This window comes from Amblyomma mixtum, chromosome 3 (genome assembly GCF_055824585.1).
Source record: "Amblyomma mixtum isolate Tamu chromosome 3, ASM5582458v1, whole genome shotgun sequence".
NCBI lineage: Eukaryota > Metazoa > Arthropoda > Arachnida > Ixodida > Ixodidae > Amblyomma > Amblyomma mixtum.
Window position 1 is genome coordinate 38,834,381 of NC_143014.1, and position 24,185 is coordinate 38,858,565.

The 24,185-nt window shown below is 48.4% G+C and overlaps 1 protein-coding gene across 1 annotated transcript in view; it reads left to right on the forward strand.

Annotated features, from left to right (window-relative positions):
* LOC149349731 (uncharacterized) overlaps positions 1-24,185 on the forward strand; it is a 555,241-nt gene that overhangs the window by 350,774 nt on the left and 180,282 nt on the right. Inside the window, exons 10-11 of the mRNA XM_089578770.1 lie at positions 17,236-17,393; positions 21,664-21,742. Coding sequence (XP_089434896.1) covers positions 17,236-17,393; positions 21,664-21,742 — 237 coding nt within the window. The remainder of the gene's footprint in view (positions 1-17,235; positions 17,394-21,663; positions 21,743-24,185) is intronic.

A 24,185-nucleotide genomic window follows, 5' to 3' on the forward strand; every position in this document is an offset into this window, starting at 1 on the left:
CTTTCCGCGAGCACTTTGGGGCAGTAGCTTTGTCCCGTTCTCTTGTCTTGTGTGTGTGTGTGTGGTTTTTGGCGCCTTTACTTTAGACTTTGCAAAAGTGTTGCTGGCTATCCGAATACAAAAAAAAAAAGAGCCACAAGAAAAATAAAGAGCAAGCTGAGGTCTGCTCCCTATACATACGTAATAGCAACGGCCGTGACAAAGTACGTAAGGACCTACTGGGCCATAAAAGAACAAAAACGCCATCATATCTAGCGCTTGCGTCCATTCGTGGCACGCTGTGCTTAATATTTGCCATATGATATCTCGCGGTACGAGTATCGAAGGAATATTCGCGCATTTGCCAGGCCGTCTAGTCCGCTAGGCTTGTGTAGTTTCCGCTGTGGTCCTAGGTCTGCTACGACCTGCCGTCATGGGTCAGTTTTTATGGCCTTCGGCTTATGAGCCCAAGGACGCAGGATGGAATCCTAGCCGTGCCGGCTGCAATTTTAGCGGAGCCAAAACGCAAAAACTTCGGTGCCAAAAAATGTCCATGCACGTTGAAGAACCCTAGGTAGTCTAAATGAATCCAGAGCCCTCTATTACGGCGTATCTCATAGCCCCCCATGGGCCTCTTTGGAACGTTAAACCCCAGATGCCATAGCGTTTTTCTGCTTCCGCCAACAACTCTGCGCAGTGAGTAGCAGATTTATGACAGTTCGAGCGGAAGGTTACCATTGCACTGCTTTTGACCAACGTAGTCCCGTTCCCATAGTAACAGCGCTTCGTACATTGCAGCATGAAAAGTGTGTACTGATTTCGCTGAGAAATTGCTCGAGGTTTGCTTCAGGCATGCTTTTTACGAAGGAAGCACTTCACTCGCTATGCTCGCTCTCGGGTCAGGAAAAAAAAAATTCTCGACTGTGTTTATTGATTCACCTGGCGGAGTGTTATGTTGACGCAGTGGCACACAACTCATCGCCCCTTTCATAGTGGGGTAAATAAGCGCGTCGAAAAGCGTGTCGCCGCTGCTCAGCTGCCAACGAAATCGAACGAATGCGCTAAGTTCGATGCCATAATCCTCCGTTTCGGATGTTGGTAGGAAAAGTGCGCTGGGTACTGGAGTAGCTCCTGCTTCTGACAAGACAACCGGTATACGGCATCGCTGAGAATACGATTTCCACAGCTAAGTTTGCGGAAGTGAATCTCTCAAACGTGTCGTGTAGCCGTGCTGTGTCAACACAGCGTGCGCTTCGCTCTTTTTCGACGCGGGCGTTGCTTACGCATTGTCGAGAACGGTGATGCACGCCGGCAGCCACTCGCAGTTTCCAACGGGGAATAGAATGCGAAAGAACGGGCTGTGTTGTCCTCGTTTACGTTACAAACTATGCTACATTTCACGTGTTTCGTAGCGTCAGTGTTCCGCGATAAGCTTTCTTTGGAACTGAACCGCCATTCACAGAGCACATGCTTTCAGTGGTTCATTGGCCGAAGGTGGCGTTTATCCTGGAATGAAGGAAGTTCCATTCTTGTCCTACGTGGCTGTGGTGCTGTCCCCGTTGGAACAGAGGCAACAAGAAAGCGCAACCCCGCCTCATAGGCGCTCAAAGCTTGCCACAATAATACAAAGGGCCGTTTGAAATAGCTATGCGACGTTGTTGATTCTGAATAAAGCCCATAAAAACGCCAGTAGTGTCGAAAGCGCAATTATTTGTAGAACAATAGCAAGTTTTCACTTTGGGGCCTCGTACATCGTTATGGCTCCTCGCGAGTGATTTCAGTGCATATCTATTTTCCAGAAAAGCTTTTTACTGGTTTTAGGCTCTTGGTCCAGCCTCTAACACTGTGGTAGGTAACAAATAACTGTACAGTTCTAAGTAAATAGCGCAGTAATCTTTCTGTAGCTATCCGCCGCGGTGACTAAGTGGTCATTAGATGTGCTCGGCTGCCCGCCCGAAAGAGGCGGGTTCGATCCTGGCCGTGGCGGTCGCATTTCGATGGGGACGAAATGCTAGAAGACCGTGTACTGCGCGATGACACTGCACGTTAAAAAATCCCAGGTGGTCAAAATTATCCGGAGCCCTCTACTACGGCGTCCCTCATAGCCTGAGCCCCTTTGGGACGTTTAACCTCATAAAGCAAAGCAAACCAAACAAAACCAAACCAAAGCTTCCTGTAGCTACATCACGACTCAAAGGCATTAATACAGAAAAGTAAATTCATGCATTTCGCGCTACAGTGGCCCCAGGGATTAATAAAATAAACAACAAAACGCACAGGTACGATATGACGGTTCCTTTTGTTCGATTATATTTCATCTATATCGCACGGCGGATGAGCAGATTTGTAATATAACAGTCGTGTAGCATTCCTTCAGCTAGTGGCGAAGAGCCGACAGCATGATAATGCACTAAAATAATGTCATCCCAGCCGATATCACATTCTACAGTAAAATAAAAGATAGACATTTATGAATACAGAAAATGCACTGCAAAAGCAATCAGGGTCCCGTTTTGCCGCTTTGCAAGAATACGTACCGTCTCTGCCAACGGTATTCGGGCAAAGGAGTTTGCTTCTCAACCGTATAGCAAAGCCCTTACGGCAACCCGAAAGACCGAAATGTTTCGAAATCCTTACCGGGCACAGATTTAGGCTGAGCAACAAACCCCATCCCTTGATTACATTTCTCAAATACGGTACGGCCCTGCATGATCCCAAAGTTGTTGCTAAGTCTGTTAGCAGCTTAGTGTTGCTCTAGAAAAAGTACATCAAAAGCAGCGCCAGTCCGTCATACCTAACGTCGAGTAGTGCAATATTTTAACGAGCTAGCTTTAAATGTTATGTTCGGCGGAGAAACCGCCGCAGTCGTTAGCGTTAGCGTGTCCAGTAAAATCGTGATTGGTCGAGAGGGTTATGACGTCACAACAACATGACTTAGCGCGGGTAATGCAAATACCCCCCAACGATCCACAGTACAAAAGTGATGACGTCACTACACAATTCCTCATTTCTCTACAGGGTCGTGACGTCATTCCACAACCATTACGTAGTGCCCCTGTAGAAAGGAAAGCAATTATTCTGAAAAGAACAGCGATCGAGCCGGGACTCGAGCCGCTGCCCATTACTTCGTGAGCCGGGCGCGCTACCGCTCGACCGCTGAGAAATATTCGTTCGACTTGATTAAAGGGAAGCCTTTGGTGTCTTGTGGCAAAAATAAACATAATAAACAAAGTTAAAAAGATAAAATAAAGAACAGTGCTTGTGTCTGCGAAGTGATATGCGAAGATGGCCCCAGGCGGCTGAAGGAGCCCATTAACGCTATCGCATCATGTTCTTAAAGAAGAGCTTAAATGTCCGCCGAATTTTTTTTCGTGCGGGAATAAAGGCAATTCCTGACGGCTACCGCAAGAAAATGTTTTTAACCAATTCAAATTTTAGCCTTTGACAGTTTTTGCAGCGTCGCATTGCATAAGCGCCATAAAACACTCCATGACGTAGGCACCAAAGACATCTGGACTTGGAAAAGGCTTTGCAGCAGTGACAAGGTCGCGGGACTGGACAAGCCTGTAGGTATAGCCATTCCCAGTCCTTCAGTACCTGCTCATTTTCTCGTCCAGAAGAGAAATAGATGAGATTTTGAAGCTTTACGAAAAAGGTGGGGTGCGGGGGGACCGCAAGAGGGTCGAAGAGCAAAGGTGAGCAATCTGGGTGCTGCAAAATGTGAGAAAAAAAGACGCGCCTTCAGCTTTCTTTTATCAGTTGAAGGATTGTAACCTTTTCGACTTTGTGTCTGTGTGCTGTTTTCTTCTGGCGCTGAATTTTTTAGCTCTCGTAGTGCACTTCCAGACCGATTAACGATAAGCTCTGTGACATTCGCTGTTGAACCAAGTATAGCGAAGAGGAGTAAAAAAAGAAATGAAAGAGAGGAAGAGCGATGCATTTCACGCCGCAACGTTTCCGCCCAGGCTGTTTGTATCGGCTGAGTTACAAGAAACGAAGAAAGACGAGGAACGCACCGATAAATATTTTGCAGAGCCGAAAGAGCGAGGTAGAGGGGGCGGAGGGATCGAAGGAGACGACCCTGCTTTACAGCGCTGAAAAAAAAAAAAAAAGCGACTTCACGCAGTCGAAACAGTCCATAAAGTCGCAATTCATTTCGCAGCGGTAAAAGAAAGGAAAAGTTATGTTTAAAAAGCGCCAGACTTACGGCGGCTTTCCTGCGCTCCAAGCTCCAGGCTTTTCTCTGGGAGAAAGGTTAAAGACAAAAGGGCCGACAGGCTGCGCAGTATCCGACCGCCGGAGGGAAAAGCAGTCTCGGAAGCTTTGCCGTCGGCCGCGTACGTAACTCTCGATCGTTGGTCATTCGGGCACTGCTGTTGCCGGAGAGAAAAGAAAGAAAGAAAGACGTTGGCCAGGCCCTACGCAGACTTTTTGCCCTAGCTTTTCTCTCGTCGCTTCTTGGAAGGAATGAGCGGGGAGAGAGAAGCAAGTGGGAACGGGGAGGAGGACGCAGAGTCTGTTTTGGCTCGCATTCTCTGCCGCAGAGCCAACAGCCTGGCGTCTTTGCTTGTTGCCTCGTGGACGCGAGCGGGCTGCGCGAGCCGCAAGCGCCAGCCGCTGGCCGAGGAAGAGCATCGAGCGGGAGGGGCAGATCAGTCGGGCTGTTCCTCTCTTCTTCCTCGTTTGGCGAAGCTGCGCGGCCGTTCGCTGGAAACGAGTATCGACAGGGCGAGTCTAGCCGCGTTAGTGGCACCGGTAGGGAACACGGACGGCTTCACTTGGAAGGCTCGCGGGAGAGCCTCCTTTTTGTTTCCTTCGAGGAAGGAGACGGCCCGGTACGTGTGTGTTGCGCACATTGTGAGATTCACTCATTAGCGGAAAGCGCGTGCGCCAGATGGTTTCGCTTGTGTGTCTACTGGCTCAGAGCTTGGTTTTCCGTATCTTGACGTTTCTTTACCTGATGCTGTTTTCCCTTCAAGTCTGTTTTTTTTTTTTGTTTCTCAATCACTTCCGCGTCGGCACCGCGATAATTCCTGTAGGCAGCTCGTGGCTTCCTCCCTGTGCCGCCAGGAGGTGTGACATTCGGGCCCGCTCTAGTCTTCTCGGTAGTTACTTTTACGAGTCGATTGCGTACCTTAAGAATATAAAATCTCGTGACAAGTACTAAAATAATATTGCACCACAGTAGTCTGTTCCTCCGAAGGCTTCCTGAAGAGCATCTAATTGATTAATTTACCCAGTACAGATCTATCCCGATTGCTTTTGGGAGGAGCGTAAGTCTAGGCCTTAAGGATCCGACACTGCACTGGGACTACGAGAGAGGCCGTATTGGCATTTCGCCCCCATCGAAATGCTGCCGGAAGTGATGGCCAATACACTTGGGGCAGCAGGACTCTCCCCTCTCCTGTCATTCAGCATGCCCAACCCTGGAGGAATTCCAGAGGAACTTACGTCATTGCTTCCCCCCGTCTTTGGTGCTCGAAGCGAAGGCCAGAGGTTCACACTTTTTTTTTCCTACACTGCACTTTTCGAAGCTACACTTTTTTTTTTTTTTGAGTAAGTAATGTTCATTCCTCCTCTTCTGATCTTCATATGTGAGAAAACACTTGTTGATATTCTCAATAGTTTCTATTTTTGGCTTCACCGGAGGTTGAAAAAAACTTATCCCTCCTACTTACGTTCACGTTCCTAGGAGGCACAGTTTCCGACAATTTTTTAGAAGACATCCATGCGCTATGCTATCAATCCCCTTCAATGACCGCGCTCTTTTCTACCACCCTTCTTCCACCTTTACTCCCCTATCCCCTCCCCTACGCAGAGCAGCATGTCAGCGAATATTCACGCCGGCTAAAATCTGTTTTTCATTAAAGAGCTCTCTCTCTCTACGGATTATGAACGCGAACAGCTCTGAAATCCTGGCGTTTGAATCGTTTTCCCCTCGGAAGTGCTCCGTCGCGGAGCAACATAGGAGCGCAGCTTAGAGACGCCAAACTGGCAGCTCGATTATTCCGGCATCCGCAATAAAACGGCGCGCGGCGACCTCGTTTCAGTAGCGTAGCTGCCGCGTAATATGACGGAAGTTGTGTAAGCATTGTTCCCGTGCATTGTCCGCCGCCCGTTATTCTTGCGCAGTGTCAGACTGTCGGGAACGAGACGCTTTGACAGCGCTGCTCGCACGGGCGACGCTCATGGGGACAAGCCTTCCCACGTGCGCGCACACACACACACACGCAGTACGTGGCGCGCTGTACGCCTGGAAGTTGAGGTGGGCGGGCGGCGCGGCTGTTCATCCAGTGCCCCGTTGCAACATCACGTCTGGGCGCCCTGCTGCCGCGAGGGCCCCAGCTCGCAGGCTGCCTGGACGCTGATTGATCGCGGGATCGCTCCCTACGCGTCCCCGCGTGCGCGCCGGCCGCGATAGCGAAGGAAAAACCTTCGGCGCGTGCCGCCGTCAAGTGGCCGCCGGCTTGCTTCTCGGCTCACAACTTCCCTCCCTCCGCTGTTTTTATTCTAACCCTTTCCTTTTTCTTCAGTCGGCTTTGGAACATTAAATGTCTCGCTTTTCAGCCATCGTTTATTCTTGTCACAATCAGTGTGCTTTCCGGCTTCCCGAATCCAGGCAGTTCCTGGTTGAACAGGTTAGTGGAGGCAGATACGTGCCTTCTTCTTTTTCTCTTTTTTTTTCCTTTGGCTCTGCAGCGGCGGGATTTTTCGTGGAAAGACCAAGCGAGGTATAATCGTGAGACAGGTGGGGGTTCACGGGTTACGTTGAGTATTTTTTCTACGTATTACCCTGGAGGACGTTGATGCAGATACTCGGTGTGGAAGTTTAAAAAGGCGCCGGGTTCCTCGCGCCTTTCACTACGTTGATGGGAGCATTTGATTGCATGAGCCAGGTTCCGGTGTGAGGGGCTATGGCGAATGGGTTCACGTTAAAAAGGAGGCTATCCGTAGCTGTCGCATCTAAGACTCAACGAATAGCGTTCAAAGTATCGTTGCGTTCATCAGTGTTTGATTGCAGTGCAGCGGCGCTCATCGCATCACCCACGCCGGTGCGCCGAGGAACGAAGCACAATATAGCAGGACCGACCTTGATGCCACTTGTCCCTGCTTCGCTTCAAAGGCATGTCGGCCCGCTTGTTTTTTTCAGACAGGTTTCGAAAATTGTTCAAGGCGATTTTGATCACGTTGCATTGTGAAACCTTAACGGGAAATTTCAATACGAAATCATTACTGTTCCCATTACGAGAAAAGCTGGCAGCGTGTGTATGTGTGTCTGCGTACTTGCAGATGGTACAGACAATATCTGCGATGGCAAGAAAAATGGGGTCAAGTCATCAGGCGGCCGTATGAAGCTCACAGGAAACCGAGCACCGCCATTTCAGACAATCTCATACATGTCCTTCTTTTATCGTATATAGTCCCCACTGGCTCACCTGAATGTGGCGCCAGTTTTCCCGACAGCATTCCTACCAAAATTGTGTCGCAACAATTTGTCGTACAGCGTTCAGGCTGGGGTCATACGATTTCTCGTTGAATATAGCTTACATGTGCTAATCAGTTGGAAGCTAGCTTGCGACAGGGATTCGAACCGACGACATACGCATCTTCGTTTGTATATTTTCCCAGACTCTTTATCCCTCCCCTTAAGGCGTGGCTTAGGTGTCCACCGAGATGTGAGAGATTTACTGCGCCATTTGCTTTCATCGAAACCAATTTTCGTATAAAAATTGTGATGCAACCGTTGCGTCTTACAGCGTTCCGGGTGGTGTCATACGCGCGTGTGTGTGTGTGTGTGGGGGGGGGGGGGGAGGGGGTTGTCAGTGCACCCAGAGACAATAATGCTTTCGCATTCCTAGACGTAATCAGTTTTAAGTGTCTCTGATGAATTATTTTTTTTGTAAGTGGCATTAGTCTTGTTTCTTTTTTTCTTTCAGCATCGTGAGTAAAAGACATACTTTTCATCATTTCCGATGGCGAGACTCACTCCTTATTTTGGCTTTATAATTTCAAAAGCACATGACCAATTGCTCATCATTATAACGAACAGTAGCAGCTTGAAACATATGAATGCTAGTTGCTTGTCATTGAAAGACGAACAGCGTAGTGAAATACTGTAGACGACTGAATTTTCGCGAGCAACCAATTTTCGCGTTCTTCGCGAGTCACATAGATCTCGCGGAAAATTAGTCCCGCGATGAATTTGGGCAAAAGCAGCACTTAATGGCCTATCACCTCTGCCTCGGGAGATTTTCCACTCGCACAATATTCCGATCTTACGAGTTTGCCCGAGTTCGCCAGACACTGAGCTCGCGAAAAACTAGGCGTTTGCTGTAAACGCTGAAACCTGCGAACGAAAACGTCAATGAAAACAGCGAAGTGCAAGAAGTCGACGCCAAACACGTTAAAGTAAACAAAAACAATGTGCACCCTCGGGCACATTGGCTAACAAAACTAAGAAAATGTTGAACGTCGTTGTATTCTTTGTATACCATGCAAAGCAGTAGCAAATGTGAAACCAGACCCCTTGCGAGAAATCTGGGACCTGGAAAAAATATTGGCTCATTCGGCGAACAAGTGAGTTGTTGTGTTCGCATATCACGCACTTCCACTATGCCAAAAGCTAGGATAGCGAAAGTTCTTATGTAATATTAAACTAGAATTACTCAGAAGACCATACATTTGTGCGGTGCGGCACCAGCACATTGATCAGCACAGGCGTGTCAGTGTTGCGTTTTCGCGGCGTTCAGGAGCCGATACTTCCTGTTCCATCTTCCTGCTTCGTGGGATGTGCGTTTCTCAGTGAGTGCGAAAAGCACCTGATTGGTAATATCCGGCAGCCACCTTTAGCACTGGCTCTGGTTTTACTGTCAGTCACATTGATCTTTTTGGTGCATTTCGAGTTCAAGAATGGTCCTAAATCATTCCGGTTATTTATTTTCGCAAGAAACGGGCGTCACCAGTCATGATAGTTTGTTCGCCGTTTCTGCCCTGTGAACTTCCTGTCTTCTGGGATTTGGTGCATACCGCTACTGTGCACCAGTGCGAACAGAGCTCTTAAAGTGTTTCGGTTTAGGTCGCTGATTGAAACGGTCTTCGTCGCGTTGAGTTTTGGCGGCCTGCGAAAACGTGGAGCGTAGAATTTTAAGAATGTACCTTCTGCAAATGTACTATGACCTACTTTGTAAACTTGGATTCACAAGCGTGTTTACTTCGAAGGATTAGTTCTATGCTCGCGACCGGGCGCCGGCTAACGAGAATAGTCAGTGGGACGGCAGTCAACGCAGCTGTTGCTAACGAACCGAGCTCACACGCGCGAATAGCTTCGTGACTGCGGCTTCCCTCCCTCTGGCCACTCGCGTTGTTTTACAGCGACAGCTGTCAGTGCCTCGTCTCCTGAGATTGCGGCGTGGTCGCTGTGCTGCGTCCGCAGAGAGAGGGAAAGTGCGAGGGAATGTGCGCGTGGGGAGAGGGAGGTGGCGAAGGGCACACGCGCTGCCTATTGGTCGGCGCTATGCGTGGGCTAGCGTCTTCATCTTTCTCTTCGTCAGGTTCGGCGGCAAGACTCTGCAGCATGGCAAGCAAGACGCAACGATGTAGGCGCGAATATTGAGGAGCGTGTGACCCGGGAACGGAGTCAAGCAAAAACCGAAGGAGCAACGACTACCTTTGCTAGAAAATTCGGGAAAAACACATTTGTTCTATCTGCTATCACCTAAATCGCGTCACATGCGGCAACCGCCCTGTGTTTTTTTTTTTTTTGCACACGTTAAAGCCCTAATCGCAACAACGCATTCTTTTCTGGAATGCCTGGTACTGTGCATATGTGCATTTGCTGGGGAGCTCTTTAAGACAAAGTATTCAAGGGGAGCCCCCTGACAAATATTCTGATGCGCAACGTGGGCAGAGCCCTCTTTCTTCCTTAGTCTACACCTGCCGGGTTCTCTTTGAACAACGCTGCTGCACTTTTTGTCGTCCCTTATTTACGTACATCGATTGTTAAGTGGTTTCGTTCCGCTGTTTGAAAGCCCTATATTTGTGCGGGTGTGGGAGGTGTAGGGGATGCAGCATTTTATCATGGCTCTCAAAAAAAAAAAACAATGATTTTTGCACCTACCGTTCTGTCGACAGGAAGAGAAAGTGAGCTGCCTTAGCGGTGAGTGGAAATGTCAACCTTGCTGATGACTTTGCTGCTGTTCCCGGTGGTAAGAGCGGAACGTGAGGTTTTTATGAGAGGGGCGCAAACACACGTGCGCAATCAAAAACACGACAAGGGCTGTTTTTCGATTTCGATCGAGAGCAGTGTCGCTAAGAGAGGACGGACGAGACTATGGCACGGCACAGCGTGACGGCCCTCAAAATATGTCTGACCGATATGTCTTGTTTAGGCTCGGGAATGGCGACGCAATCCTAATGCACTTTTTGAAGGAATCTCGACACGGATGAAAGAGACGGCACATGGAAGAAGCATGCTCAGTGTCCTCAGCGACGTCGCATACAGAGACGACCTGCGTTTCGGCATCGTGATTTTTTGTAGGTGACGTTTAAGCGAAGTTGGTTGGTTAGTTTATGGGGTTTAACGTCCCAAAGCGACTAAGGCTATGAGAGACGCCGTAGTGGAGGGCTCCGGAAATTTCGACCACCTGGGGTTCTTTAACGTGCACTGACATCACACAGTACACGAAGTATAAGTACAACTTTGCCGTGCTTCCTCTGATCACGTGGCGCTCCAAAATTTGCGTCTCATATAATTGGCGCTTAACAACTTTTTATGCCTTCGTAGCCTAAGTCCGTCTAGGCATTGTTCTTGCAGAAATGAGGTGCAAACTGCCTTTCCGGAATCCTTTATAGAGTCCATATGAGCAACTAAGCTGCCTTCAAGCTCCTGACGTCTAGCATCGGAATCGCTTCTGCACTCATTTTCGTACTGCTTCATTTTGTTAATTAGTCTTAAGCCAGTTTTTTTTTTTTTTTGTCAAGCAAGTCTCTCGGAGACCCCAGAATCAGTCCTAATGTGGACTCTGGGATGTCGCACTTCAGCTTTACTTGATTTCTATTTTCTTTCTTTCCTTGGCAATGCTTTTGCTGGTGTTCCCACCTTAGCTCGTGAAGTCGCATCACAAGCAGCATAAAAAATTCTGGGTGCATCACCAGCAATGCCTTGTTCTCGGAAGTATGAAACGCTCTTTTGAAGACTCCCAAACAAACTGCTACCGTGCGATCCAGAGTACGTCTCACTGCAGCAGATTCGAGCCCCGAGGAACAGCGCGTTCCAAGTGACAGAGCTGGTGTTCTTAGGCGAACGGCAAGACTCTCTTCGACGGCCCTGTTTTTTTTTTTTTTTTGATTCCGTGGGCTCTTCGCACACACACGTCATACAATGCGCGAGCTCGACGAGTTCAGTCAGCGACCGTGGCATCTTGTCCAGCTTCAGACGAGGTAGATCTGACACTCTCCGAGGCTCCCGCATTTAAGTGAGCAGCGCGGTTCGGCAACGTGCACCTATTGGGATTGCTATGCTCGTCAGGTGTTCGAAATAAATAAAGCGCCCTCCACTGTGAAATGTATCGCGTTGTCCGCAGTGTATCTGCGCTAAGTAAAAAGTGCATCCCATTTTAGTTAAACGTGGTGAGTGCTTCTTTTCTCATAAAGCCGCCGCGGTGGCTCAGTAGTTATGAGGGTGCTCGGCTGTGGAACCGAAAGATGCTGGTTCGATTGCACCCGCCGGGGTCGCATTTCGGTGGAAGCAAAACGCAAGAGGACCGTGTACTGTGTGATGTCAGTGCATGTCAAAGAACCCCAGGTAGTCAAAATTGTCCGAAGCACTCCACAATGGCGTTTCTGAGTCGCTTTGGGAGATTAAACGCTATAAAACTAACCAAACCTTTTTCATCACACTTCCTCTCTCTCAGAAAATGACCTGAGGCCATATCTAGGAAACTATTCGCACATCTGCTCCCATAAGAGCATTCTCGCGATTGGCCAGTGCCTTGGCTATCGTATTGCTAGCGAATGTGATTGGTCGGTGACCGACCCTCGTTCGTTCGCGAATTTATCTCACACAGGAACGGTAAGGTGCGAGTAGTTTTGGAAGTCGACATTTTGTTTCCATCTTTTTTCCCAATTCCCTTTGGTAGCCGCGATCTGTGGCGTCATAGTTGCGATCCGAAGCAAAAGAAGGGGTGTCATTGGGCAGTTGTGATATCGAATGTGGCTCTCGCCAGTGGCGTTAGGAAGCCTAAGAATGATTCGCGAAGAGAATCGTTAGTGAATGCGGGTCCTGAATTTCTAAATTTCCGTCAGGGTGGAAGCAGGCGGTATCATAGGGGCGCTGAATTCAGCCTACACGAACGAAAAGCTCCCCAGTGACTCGCGCTAGGTTGGTTTTCTTCCCTTCACTTCTTTCGGACCTGCGACACGCAACACCGGCGCGCGACGCGGGAGAGGGCGCGTCGCCGTGTCGGCACTCCCCCGCGGGGCTCCGCGCCGGCGTCGCGCGCGCGGTGATGGATGACGCGCGCGCGCGAAATGCGAGCCGGGCTCCGGATGCGCGCGCTCCTCTAAGGCCGCTCTCGGCGGGAGACGTCGCTCGAAGCGCAACAGTTGTTCGCGGCGAACAAATAACGGCCAGAAAGAGAAGCGCCGGAGATAACCGAGGCCAGTGAATAGGCGCTGGAAGGAGGAAAAGTGCTCCAGCACTTCTGACAAATTGTCGGCTCTTTTTTTAGCGATCGCGTCGCGTTCAAGCGCGCCGCGGCTGCTTTAGAGAGCCTATACGCCCAGAGATATCGCTTACTCCCTCGGAAAAACATTGGGCTAGTTGACAGCGCTGTCGCCGGAAATGCCCGCGAAGAGTCAGCGGGAATAAGCTCGGATCAAGCTACATAAATCGAAGCGATGAAGCGAAGCCCGACTGGTGTGCATTTTAGAGTGGAGAACAAATTGTTATGTTGTTTAGCCAGCGCTCTTAAAATCAATTTTCATCAAGATTGGGAGGCACAGCCATTCACGCCTGAACGGATCTCATGTTCGCCTGCCCAGTTTTCACGTGAAGGTCGTGTGGATTTTAGGCCTGCTGGACGCGACATATTCCTGCGCGCTTTTTCTCGTTCCTCCGTATTGTTGTCTCTAACGATGCCTCGCAGCTTACAACGACAACGGATTTCGTAAAGAATGATGCCGAGAGTAACTTCTATTGCAGCTGCGCCAACCACTCGGAGAGGTTGGTTTTAGCCATGACAATGGGGAAAAGGAATGCAGGTACACTGACCCCCTCTCGGGCGGCTAATCTTTAGCTGGACGTTACATAAAAATATGAGTATACACGCAGAAGGCGAAAGAAAAGGAACTTTGGCGAAAATACATTGCCTTTGGTGCTATCCCTTAATGGCCACGTCCGAGCGCTTCGCAAACATATATCTGATAAGAGCCATTTATCAGGACTCCAGTCGAAGTGAAAAAACTCTCAGAACTGCTTCGAGTGTGTAACGCGAATGCTTGAGCGTTAGCTGTGGGGTGAAAAGAAAAAAAAACAGAAACGTGCTGTGCAACTGCTGGCGCCGCAGCATCTTGGCAGGCTGCCAAGGTCGCCGTTGTAGCTGGTAGTCAGCGGACGGCGCCGACAACGGTGCAAAACTGAGGAAAATGTCAAGAAGAGCTACCTCTCTAACTGTTTGTAGTCGTGAGAAAGTCGAGAGGTATACTCGAGCGGTCTGTCTAGCTGGCGCTGTGCGCTGCTAGAAAGAGGAGGTTATGTGGAGGGGAAAGGCGCGGTAACTGCGCACTCGCGCGATCGAGCTTGGTCGCACCTAGCGTTGTGTGGAGGTGGAGGAGTTCATGAGGCGAGGTAGTGACCGTAGGGCACATGTATTTAAAAGCAGCATAACCCACCAGTGCAGACTGTGGTCTCACTGAGTGCAAACACAGATACAGTGCACTTCGATCAACACCTTGTCTAAACCCGTCAGCAGAGCTGTCGCCTGTACGTTTATTCGGCGGCAGTGCTAAGAATCCTCTATTTTTGTGACGTCAAGGGAGCGGCCAAGTTGCTAGGCTAGGTCGTTCTTGTTCGTGAAGAGAAGAAAAGTATAGAATCTCCATACGTCGGGATGACAGCGACAGGCACTACTCTGCAGACGTTTTACGTGCAATTCGGGTTTGTGGTTGTTTTGGTAGCGCTACTGTGCCATATCACATTATTAAGCTCTATTTGGCTGCTCAAACATGCCTACTGAACAGGCACCACATTCTCACCCAAACATGCAGCAACTGTTGTGTGGTTTGGCGTCGACGCATGTGATCGAGTAAACACAGCTCACTTTACCGTGCCTACGAAAGGAATCGCAACGGCACGCGAACACCGCTTGCTTTGTCTGACACGACACCGAACAATCACGAATCGATGCAATAGCTTCGCGAACCTCGTCACGGCATTTTCTTTTTTTTTTTGCAATATCTAGAAATGCGGAAAAATTGAGCGTTCAATTTAAAGCGTGGCTTAAATAAACGCGGCTTTGCTGAGGTAGTGGCTAGCAGGAACACCGGGCTAGATCATTTGGGTTGTGCAGCGGCGAATTGTCGGTCGATGATATGTCATTTTTGAATTTCGTTTCTCCCCAAATACAGTGGTGGGAAAGAAAGACAAATGAAAATAAACGTCTCCGCCCATGCTACTAGGCGTAGCGCACTTCGTTTCTGCGCAAGAAGTATCTCCTAAAACGCATGACAGACTGTACCTTTGTCTCTCGCGTGGTTGCTATTCTTGTATCGACAAATCATGTTATTTTCCACCTTCGACTGGACTAAATAAATAGACGGCAGTTCAAAATTATCTCATTGAAGAGCTACTGCAGCAGCAGTAAAAGTGAAAAAGTTACGTATAAACCGGAGCGGCGGGTTGGTTGGGGGAGCAGATAGTTTTTCTGAATAATGAGGCTAGTCTTGATTAGGGTGGGTAGCAGTTGAAGCGTGCAGTTATATTGGAAACTTACTTTTGTGTCCAACACTAAAAAAAAAAGTAAGTGGGTAGCCAACCGGAATCCTTTCTGGTTAACATCCCTGCCTTTCCCTCTCTCTCTCTCTCTTTACTTTTGTGTCAGTGCTCACGTGTTATTATTTATCTGATGCCTAAGGACAGCTTAAATGGCAAGACTTCGGATGGAACATGAACTTCAAATTATTTTGATTGAGACTCGTTAAATAATGATGTCTTTAACTTTCCGCCATGACTTAAAGGTCTCTTTTCATGTCCGGCATTCTTGGCAAAAAATTTTGAATATTGGAAAATTGTAAGGTACCGTTACAGAAATATTGAAGGTAATGGTCCATTCTTCCGATGTGTGGCAAAATCTTTCTTTTAAATTTTTTTACATCGCTCCCATCGAGCAGTTAAGACTGCCATGGAAAACCAATGGGGAACGCTTTTGACGATAGCAAAAACGTTAATCGACAAAAAAATGCAAGCCTGTCGACTGGAGATCTGTGGATATAATGATTTTCATAGTGAAATCTTACAATATATGCAAAAATTGCTTTCATAGACTCTTTTCCCGTTCAAAGGTGCTTTTGTCCAGAATTGTTGGGCATGTGACTGATATTAAATCAGTCTCGCCAGCTAATCTTGTTCCCTTTTGTTCCTGTATTGTGTTTTATTTTCTTGTGGTCTCGTTTTGTATTCCTATATGTTTGATTCACTAATGAAGCATTAGTGTTTACAATAGTACGTACATCTGCCAGGATCACACATAATACATAAACGTTTCATCAATGTTGCCTGACTTTTTCATATAAGCCTTCGGGAGTCGTTGCGCCTGTGAGTGGGAGCATGCGTGAGGTCTCAAAATATCACTCTATCAGCCTCTGTACGCTCACTTATGGGTTACTCTTTTAAACATAAAAATTCAAGCCGGTGCAAGGAAGTGGCCAGCAGTGAAAATTAATGATGGAAACGGAGTGCAGCTTATTCTTAAAGCAAGCTTCAAACAAAAACCTTTCTTATTGCGAAAGCAATACTACGCTCATGAACGGCCTTTCGCGTAGCGGCGGCCGGTAGACACGCGTGACATTTATGTCATGCCTAGTGACGTCACAGCGTGACGTCATAACAGGAGCGAGAGAGGGGCTACCAACTCGGCTCGTCGCGCAGCGGCGGCCGGTAGCCCCGCGTGACCTGTGGACGCGACGCACTGCGTTCCTCGCGGCGCGCCGCGTTCCTTCCGTTAGAGGCGCTGCGCTCGCTTTCGCAACCTACCAGGCTTAACCAAAGCTAAGCCCCCGCCAATTTTTTCTGGCCCCGCCACTGTGGGTCAGTAATTAGGGCGCTCAACTGCTGACTCCGATGACGCGGGTTGGATTCCGGCCGTGTTTCGACGAAGGTGAAACGCGAGTCGCCTGTTAATGTGTGATGTCAGTCCAGGTTAAAGAACGCCAGGGGGTAGAAATTAAACCTGAGGCTTCCAGTACGGCGTCTCTCATAGGCTATGTCGCTTTGGGATGTTAAACCCCGTATATCATGTATCATATTGCCACGTATCATTTTAGTGTCCGTTTGTTCGCGCTCAAGGCCGCAAGAAAGGGGTGCTATCATTTTTGTTTGTGACGCGAGAAGCGACCAGACTAATCTCGATTGATCACAGCCATCAAGAGCTGCATCCACGTTTTTCTAGATTACTGTAGATGATCTTGACCTGTTATCTCGAAGTTTCCTTGGTGGCTTTAAATTGAGCGATGCCGCGAGCGGCGGGCAGTCGTAGTTCGACGACTGACGAGCACGTTTGTTACTTACGCCGCCGCCGAGTGATTCAGTTCTTTTGCGGGCGCAAGTCAGCCCAAATAAAGAGCTTCGTTTCCAAGACTGGTTGGTGTCTTCCTGACCGCTGTACTGCCGTCGTGACAATACACCACATGCCATGTACCGAATACCGTATACCGGGTACCATATACCATAGGCTAAAAAGCTGTAATTTTGATTTGAACACGTAAAAAGCGCGAATTCAAAAGGGCGCTTATTTTCGCTTGCGCTTTTTCCAAAAGTATCTTCATGTTCCTGTTCGCCCTCTTACTGTGCAGATGAATGCGATTTTACTTCACTGAAACGTTCACTTGCACTCTGTGTATTCCTGGCGCGTCTGAACGTCTCTTAACCCTCGTCACAGCAGCACTGTAGCTACGCGATGCGCCTTCAGACTAGCGCGGTTGTGCGGTCGCGCTGAGTGAACCTGTTTAGCTGAAGGGACTCCTCTCCCCACGCTTGCGCAGAGGACCAGGCGGCCCCGTCGACGCCCATGCTGGACAGCGGTGAAGACGGCTACATCGTGGACACGTCGCTGCCCCCCTGCGCCGTATACGACTCTGCCCACCGACTCGTCGGCATGTCCGTGGAGACCTTCGTCCTGGACATGCTCAAGAGCGCCGAGGTGAGCGGCGCCCAGCAGTCCCGCGCATGCGCTGCACGCGCTCGAGCACCCGCTGTGGCTCACCTCACTCGCTTGAGCGCGACAGTGTTTCGTGTCACTCGACTTCCGCGAGGCTGCGCCACTTGGGCCTCTGAAGGTACTCGCGACCGTTATTACGAGCTCCGCTATCCTTTCAGCCATCGCCATGCTACGTGGCATTAACCTGCTGCTCGAGGCATGGCGAACCTCAGAAACCTTCAGAAAAATTAGGCAGCTGCTTCGCGGTTCCTTCTGACTCCAGCCCAAGTCGCTTAGCCTACAAGTTATTTTTGCTGTCTAAATCAGAGAAGTATGCTTCTCTTCTTTATGGGAAGCCTTCCCCTTTGTTACGGTTTTATTCGGGTTCTTCGGCACATTCAGATGAATGCAGTTATCACCCCGTCCCGCCTCTTCCTCTATCGCTATCGATCGGACCCTTCCTGTCCCAACTGCCCCTGTATCTATGCGGACCTGGCCCATTGCCTCTTCTATTGCCCGGCTGCTCAGCAGTCGGGTTCCTTCCCCCCACCCTCTCTATCCATCACCACCTGGCTCGACTGGCTTGGCGCTGAAGGGGAAGAACAGCGGCTTCTGGTCGCCCAGGCGGTCGAAATGCTCGGCCTATAAATTTTGGTCGAATAAAAGTCTTTTACTACTACTACTACTACTACTACTACTATTCGGGACTATATATATTCCTGATAACGACAAAAGAATTTCTTCCTTTTCGGGCTGCCATTTATTCACCGTGTATATCTCGAAAAGAAATTTCAAGGCGTCTGCGATGCCATTGGTGAAAACCGTATCCTCAGTCCATAGTCTTCATACTTTGTGTTGCCACCTTATTTTAGTCTTTTCCATGATGTAACATGCCTAATACAGAAAGAAATGGCCAGTGTCTTGTTTCTGCATGCTGTCAGCAGTGAGCGCGTGTTCCATGAAATATGCATTCACACGAGCATATCCGCGTCAGGTGTCGCGTTTTCATTCTTCCTTCTTAAGGGTAATGTGGGTAGTGAGCGAATTAGCATTTGACTTCTCAAACAGTAAACAGTGGTGGTTCTTTTTTCGTGTTACGCACCGCTTACAAGAAGACCGAGCTGCTTACAGATGTATCTTCGCGTGCACGGGCGCGAGCGTAAACGCGGTGTCGCGGGAATTGCAGTTTGCCGCATGAATTCCCACGAGAGGCGACAACAGCGTGGAGAGCGCAACTCAAATCACGAACGCTCGGCAGGAGAGCATACTGAATGCAGCCTGAAACATTTTTCGCAATTGTGGCTGTGTTTATGATACACAAGCGCAGTTCCAAAAAACGTTATGTAATGGTATGCAAAACGCAAGAGCGAATCGCATTCCCAACTGCGCAGAGTGGCTCCTATGGTCTGTTCACTGTCGTGTCTGTATAACGCTTGCCATTGTTGCCTAGGGGCGTTGTGAAAATGCTCACGAAAATGGGCAGTGAGTGTCTACTTCAAATGTCAACGTCTTGACAGTACGCGAACATCTCACTGACAAACCGCGCGTCATAAACGCTGATGCTGCCTCAAGGTCGGTTGTTTTTGCTACAAAGCTAAGTGAGCTGCTTTGCTTTTGCTTTGTTTACTTTTGTTTAATACTGCCTGATAAAAAGTTCATATGTAGCTGTTCAACACAGTGAAGGGTTAGGGTGGGTGAGAATTTGGAATAATGGCAATAAAACATTCCGTAGCAATGGCGTAATTAAAGCTACGTTAATGAAACAACGCGTATAATGCACTTAAGCACCCCTTACAACAAAAAAGTTGAAAACATTTACGATTTATTTAATTTTCTTTTACACACTTCTACTTCTTTCTCATAAACGGCCCGAAACGCTGTGCTGAAACCAGCAGCGCAGAAAGACACAAATAAGCCTGGAAGTGAAACGACATTCTCTAGAATTTTTTGTTCTCATTGAATAAATTCACTCAAAAAACAAAGAACAAGTTCAAGAAAATATAGTTTTACTTGCACGCTTACATGTGCCTTCCCGCGCTGCTAATTTCAGCAGGCCTTTCAGGCCGTTTATGAGAAAGGAGTACAACTCTGTAAAAATGTATAAATACAAATGAATGAATCGTAAAAAGCTTTTGTTTCATTTAAAACTTTTTTTTTGTAACTCCAGCCTCTGTAAATTTATTGCGCCAAGTTCCATTAGCGTGGCTCTGATTATACCATTGCTACGTCTCACCCCACCTTAATAACGCCAGTTATCAGCCGTTCCACGTCGTGCGCGCCGCTTCTTTGTCTTTAACGCATATCCGGCTTGCCATTTTTAAAATAATCGCGTATACAAATTAATCACATATACCAATTCCTGCTTAAAAAAAAACGTTATTTCTCGTTTTGTTCTTGACGACCTCTTTCTTGAGCATCTGTGCAACAGTGCTAGTTGCACTGTCGTGGTATTATTCGTTAGTCTAACGTCTGCAAAACCCTAACGAACACTTCAAATTCACTTCGGTAAGAAACTTTTACACAACGTGTGTAATGTTAATTGCACACAACAGTCCCAACAAGTGTTTCTTTTGTGCTGTTTATTCTTTTTCTAGTACGGGACATTTCGAGCTTGGTGTTCCAGCAGTTCAGCATTTGCGTTCGGTCTTCTATTTCGTCGTTTGCGAGAAGCGTTTACATTTCTGATGACTATGCGGCAAAACTCAGGACGGCCCAACTCTGCTTGCTTTATATCCCGAATCAGTCTTGTGCACTTCTCGAACAGTGCATTTTGGGTACACCTTTACGTATATATAGAGAGAAAAAAGACACTACGAAGTAACAAATTCTTGTTTATTTTTCGGTCCTGCTCTTCGCTTCTAGATGTATCGCCCGCGAATTCAACCCCACACAAATGGTCCGAAGCGTAGGATTCAGGCACTAACCATCTAGAACTTCGCGCCAGCATCTCTTGCTTCGGGATGAAATGATTCAGCAGGTCGTATAACCGAACGATGCGGTCTTATTCTGACGCCTCCCCGCACCCAGTGCTGTCAGGGTCGCGGCCTTCAACGGCTGTGGCGAGCCACGCAAGGCAGGAACCAGCCGCGCACTGCGCCGTCAACCACGTGCTAGCCTCCCTCTCTCAATCCGCTGCCTGTTCAGCCCTCAAACGCTAGCGCCCCTTCCCCGCTGGCGTGGCGCAAAGGAAATTCGCTCACATGGGCGGCGTTAATGACCTGCTTAATAACGCGGCCACTATATAGCACGTGCGCGCCGGTGCCTTTGTGCGCGATTCTCCGTGCTTCGTGGTTATTATTTTCGCGGCCGCGGGGAGAGCGGCAGTTAATCTTTGCCGCGACCGCGCGCGCACCGACAGTCACGCTTGTGTCTCGCTGCCCAGCCCGCCGCTAGATTTCCCCGCTGGCTGAGCGCACGCGCTGTTTATTGTGCTCGGGGCCTCCCCGTCTTCTTCGTTGCCAGCGTGTACTGCTGCAAAGGAAGCAAAAGCATTAATCAACCAGCAAACACACGCGTGCGAAAGTCACAGGCAGGGACAACACGGCGCGCATGCGCACCGTCGGGTGCATACGCACGCCAGTGAAGCCGCCGTAATGAGCGGCATCGCGGCGTGCTTGGAATATGAACCGCCACTTGCGGCAATGGCGATCGCTTGTGCATGCGCACTGTAAACGTTACTTCCGGCTAGAAGGACTAACTTGACGACTTAATCGTGGTGTGACGACTTCATCTCACTCTTTCCGGTGCCCCTTACTGTGCTTTGGGGCGTTTTCACGTTGGTAACGGGTTAATGAGCTGCGTTCGTGAAGTTTGACGAATGAGAACATGAAATATTGATGTGAGTGGCGGAATGAAGATTGTTTTTTTCGCGTTTTAGTGGCACTAATTATGTTGTATTCATGCAGAAAACAGTGTATGTGCCTTTTCACACCATTTACAAAAAAGAGCAAACCAAAGCCCTGGCGACACTTCATCATGTCGTGGGTAACTCCGTGATGGCAGGAAATCAGAGGACTTCGCTTGTAACAAGCTGTCTCCTAATTAGACAAGACGTGTTCAACAGGAATGTTTGTTTCTAGGCGTGAACTGTATAAATTATCCGTTGGCATAGACCTGATCATATATACAGTACTGCTGCGCTCCTTTTCACCTCGTCTGCCTGGCACCAGGGCGCAACACGGAATAAAAGAAGCCAAGTGGCGCACAGAATGCTACTCTCAGTACACTGAAGTTAAACACACGTTTTGATGCATATGTTTTTTCATCTTTCCAGAGTCTCACCTGTGCAGTTGGGAAGAAGGCCGCACCACCACAACAAAAATCTTTCCTTGACTTCTGTCTTGACCCAGTCAGTAAGTAAACGAATAATTGTGTCTTTATCGTACTTTTGATTATGCATCGCAGCCTCCTCTGGAGAGGGGCGCTGCTTTTTAAAATATTTTAGAAATTTCCTCTATAGCTCATTCGATGCGTCAGCGCCTCTTCAATGTAACGCGGCGCTCATAGTTTCCAAGTATGGGATTAGTATAGTGCAGCAAACAGGATTTAAACTTTGCCTCAGAAATTTGTTTTGATATGAACAGGCTTAACTGCGTGGCCTATTTCGCGTCAATTAACTTTCCCAATTCCTTAGCTCTCAGGCTAGAAACATTTCGCTAAAGTGTTTTCTGAACACCTTCTACCACCAAACACACAGGCGCATAGAGGGGGGTGAATTGCACGTAGAGGTGTCACAGTTCCTCCTATCGTGTTTTTTTCTTAAAATATTGTGAAACATACGATTTGATGCTGACTGTTTTCGATGTTTAGTGGCTTTTGAAAAGTACTTAAAGCTTGCCTATACGCATGTCTTCGATGCGTTCGGCATTGCCACGAATGCCTTTACTTGCTTACCAGCAGCTCTAATAACGGCGGCTCGCTGCGACTGCCTTGGTTTCTCGCTTCGCGTCAGTGTCGCAGGTGGTTAGTAACGACTAAACGAGCGCAGTCAGCGAGGTCTCCCACGCGTTGAGCTTGGTGATGTGTCGGTGTGTTATTACCACGGGTAAAGAGGTCTTAGATATCCAGCTTAAAAGTCGTACTGACAGTCGAGGCTTTATGTGGATATTACTTCGTCGACATGTGGCAGAACTCGCGGGGGGCCTCTTCCATATGTGTTTCTTTCTTTCCTTTTGCTTCTGCGCGCTTTTTTTTCGTTTTTTTTGAAATCATCTTTGTAGGATAATCGTCACGACAAAATCCGTCGAATAGCGTGTACTCGCGAAGACGTTTCGCTGATCAACAAATAGGCCTTGATTTCGTTATACGGTAGGCAGTGGCCACGTCCTAACAGTGCAAGGCGCTGCGCTCTGTGAGCCTGCCTTGCAGTATCACTAAAGGGCTTTTTTTTTAATTCTTGTAAATTCATCGTGCTTATTTCCGGCTTAAAACAAAAACACACAAATTGATCTTAAAATATTAAGAAACCGCCTATATGAACGGCTATTTAGCTGATAAGCATCCGCTCATTGGTCGCAATAAGCCTATTGCGCCGTGGGATCCAAACATGTACCATCAATTGCTCGAGGCCTCTGTGTCCACAGCAAGAGTTTGCACAGATGGACATGGAACAGTTCCCGCTGACGCCCGCTACTCGGTTTGAAAATGTTTTTCTAAGGGAGGCCGCATAGACGGCAGAAGTTTGAGTCTTTAACGGTATCTTTATTAGAGCCGCAGTGGCCATTGGCAACCGCGGTGGTGGCTTACATGCACCGAAGATCTGCAATTGTGAACGTCTGTCACTGCGGAGGCTGAGCATGTTTGTGAACTGGCTTGGGACGTGTGTGTGCACCTTGAGATAAAGGTAAGCGTCGAACAGCACGCTGTCATATCAAGCCGAGGCAATCCACAAAAGCTTCAGTCTATACGCATGATAATGCGGCAACAGTGAGGTACTTAACATATACTGCTGAGAAGCGTAGAAAACTAATGGCTAATCGACAATCGCACAAATAACCGAGTCGCATCACAAACAATTTTGTCAAGCGGCAGCAGCGAGGTATATTTCCGCGTTGGACTGACTGATCAACTTTGAAACTTTATTGTTCCCCCTTGCTATGTATTCATCCTGCGCTGCAACATTTCTCTACACAGCGCCTCCTTTATTTTTTCAATGCCAGCCGCATCGTTCGCTTCTCAATAGGAGCTTTCCGACGCCTAAGTTCAGTTAGTTTCCGTGACGCGGCGCTAGCCAGGTGGAGTGTCTGAAGTTACTCGAGTGACTAGGATCGGCTGATTGTACCGCTCTCAGAAGCTACATGCGGCTGCTTGCGGCTCCTTCACTTCATCCGTGTTCCGTCGAAGGACGCCACCAAAAGAGAACTCTTCTTCACAGCCCTAGAGCTGGTGCGAAATTTGGCCGACCGGGAAGAGCAGGAAAGGACGAATGCAGAGGAATTCAATTGAATAGTCAGGTCAGCCGTGTCCGGCTAGCATTGAAAAAATAGAGGTGCTGATCTGCCGATCTGGCAGACATAGGTCATTTTCACTAACTTTAAAACCTTCTTACATTCCCCCATCGATGTGCAATCTGCCCAATTCAATGACTGCATATTTTTTCTTTTATTTAAAAATGTCTGAGCCCTTTTCCTACTGCCCTTCTCTCCCAAATCCTCTCCCCAAAGTGTCAGCGCTTTTCACACACCAACTATAATATGTTGCTCATTAAATAGGCACGCTTTCAGTCTCCCTCTCCGCAACGAGGCTAATTTTGAGGAGGAGGAGGAAGAAGAGGAAAGGCAGGGAGGTTAACGGAAA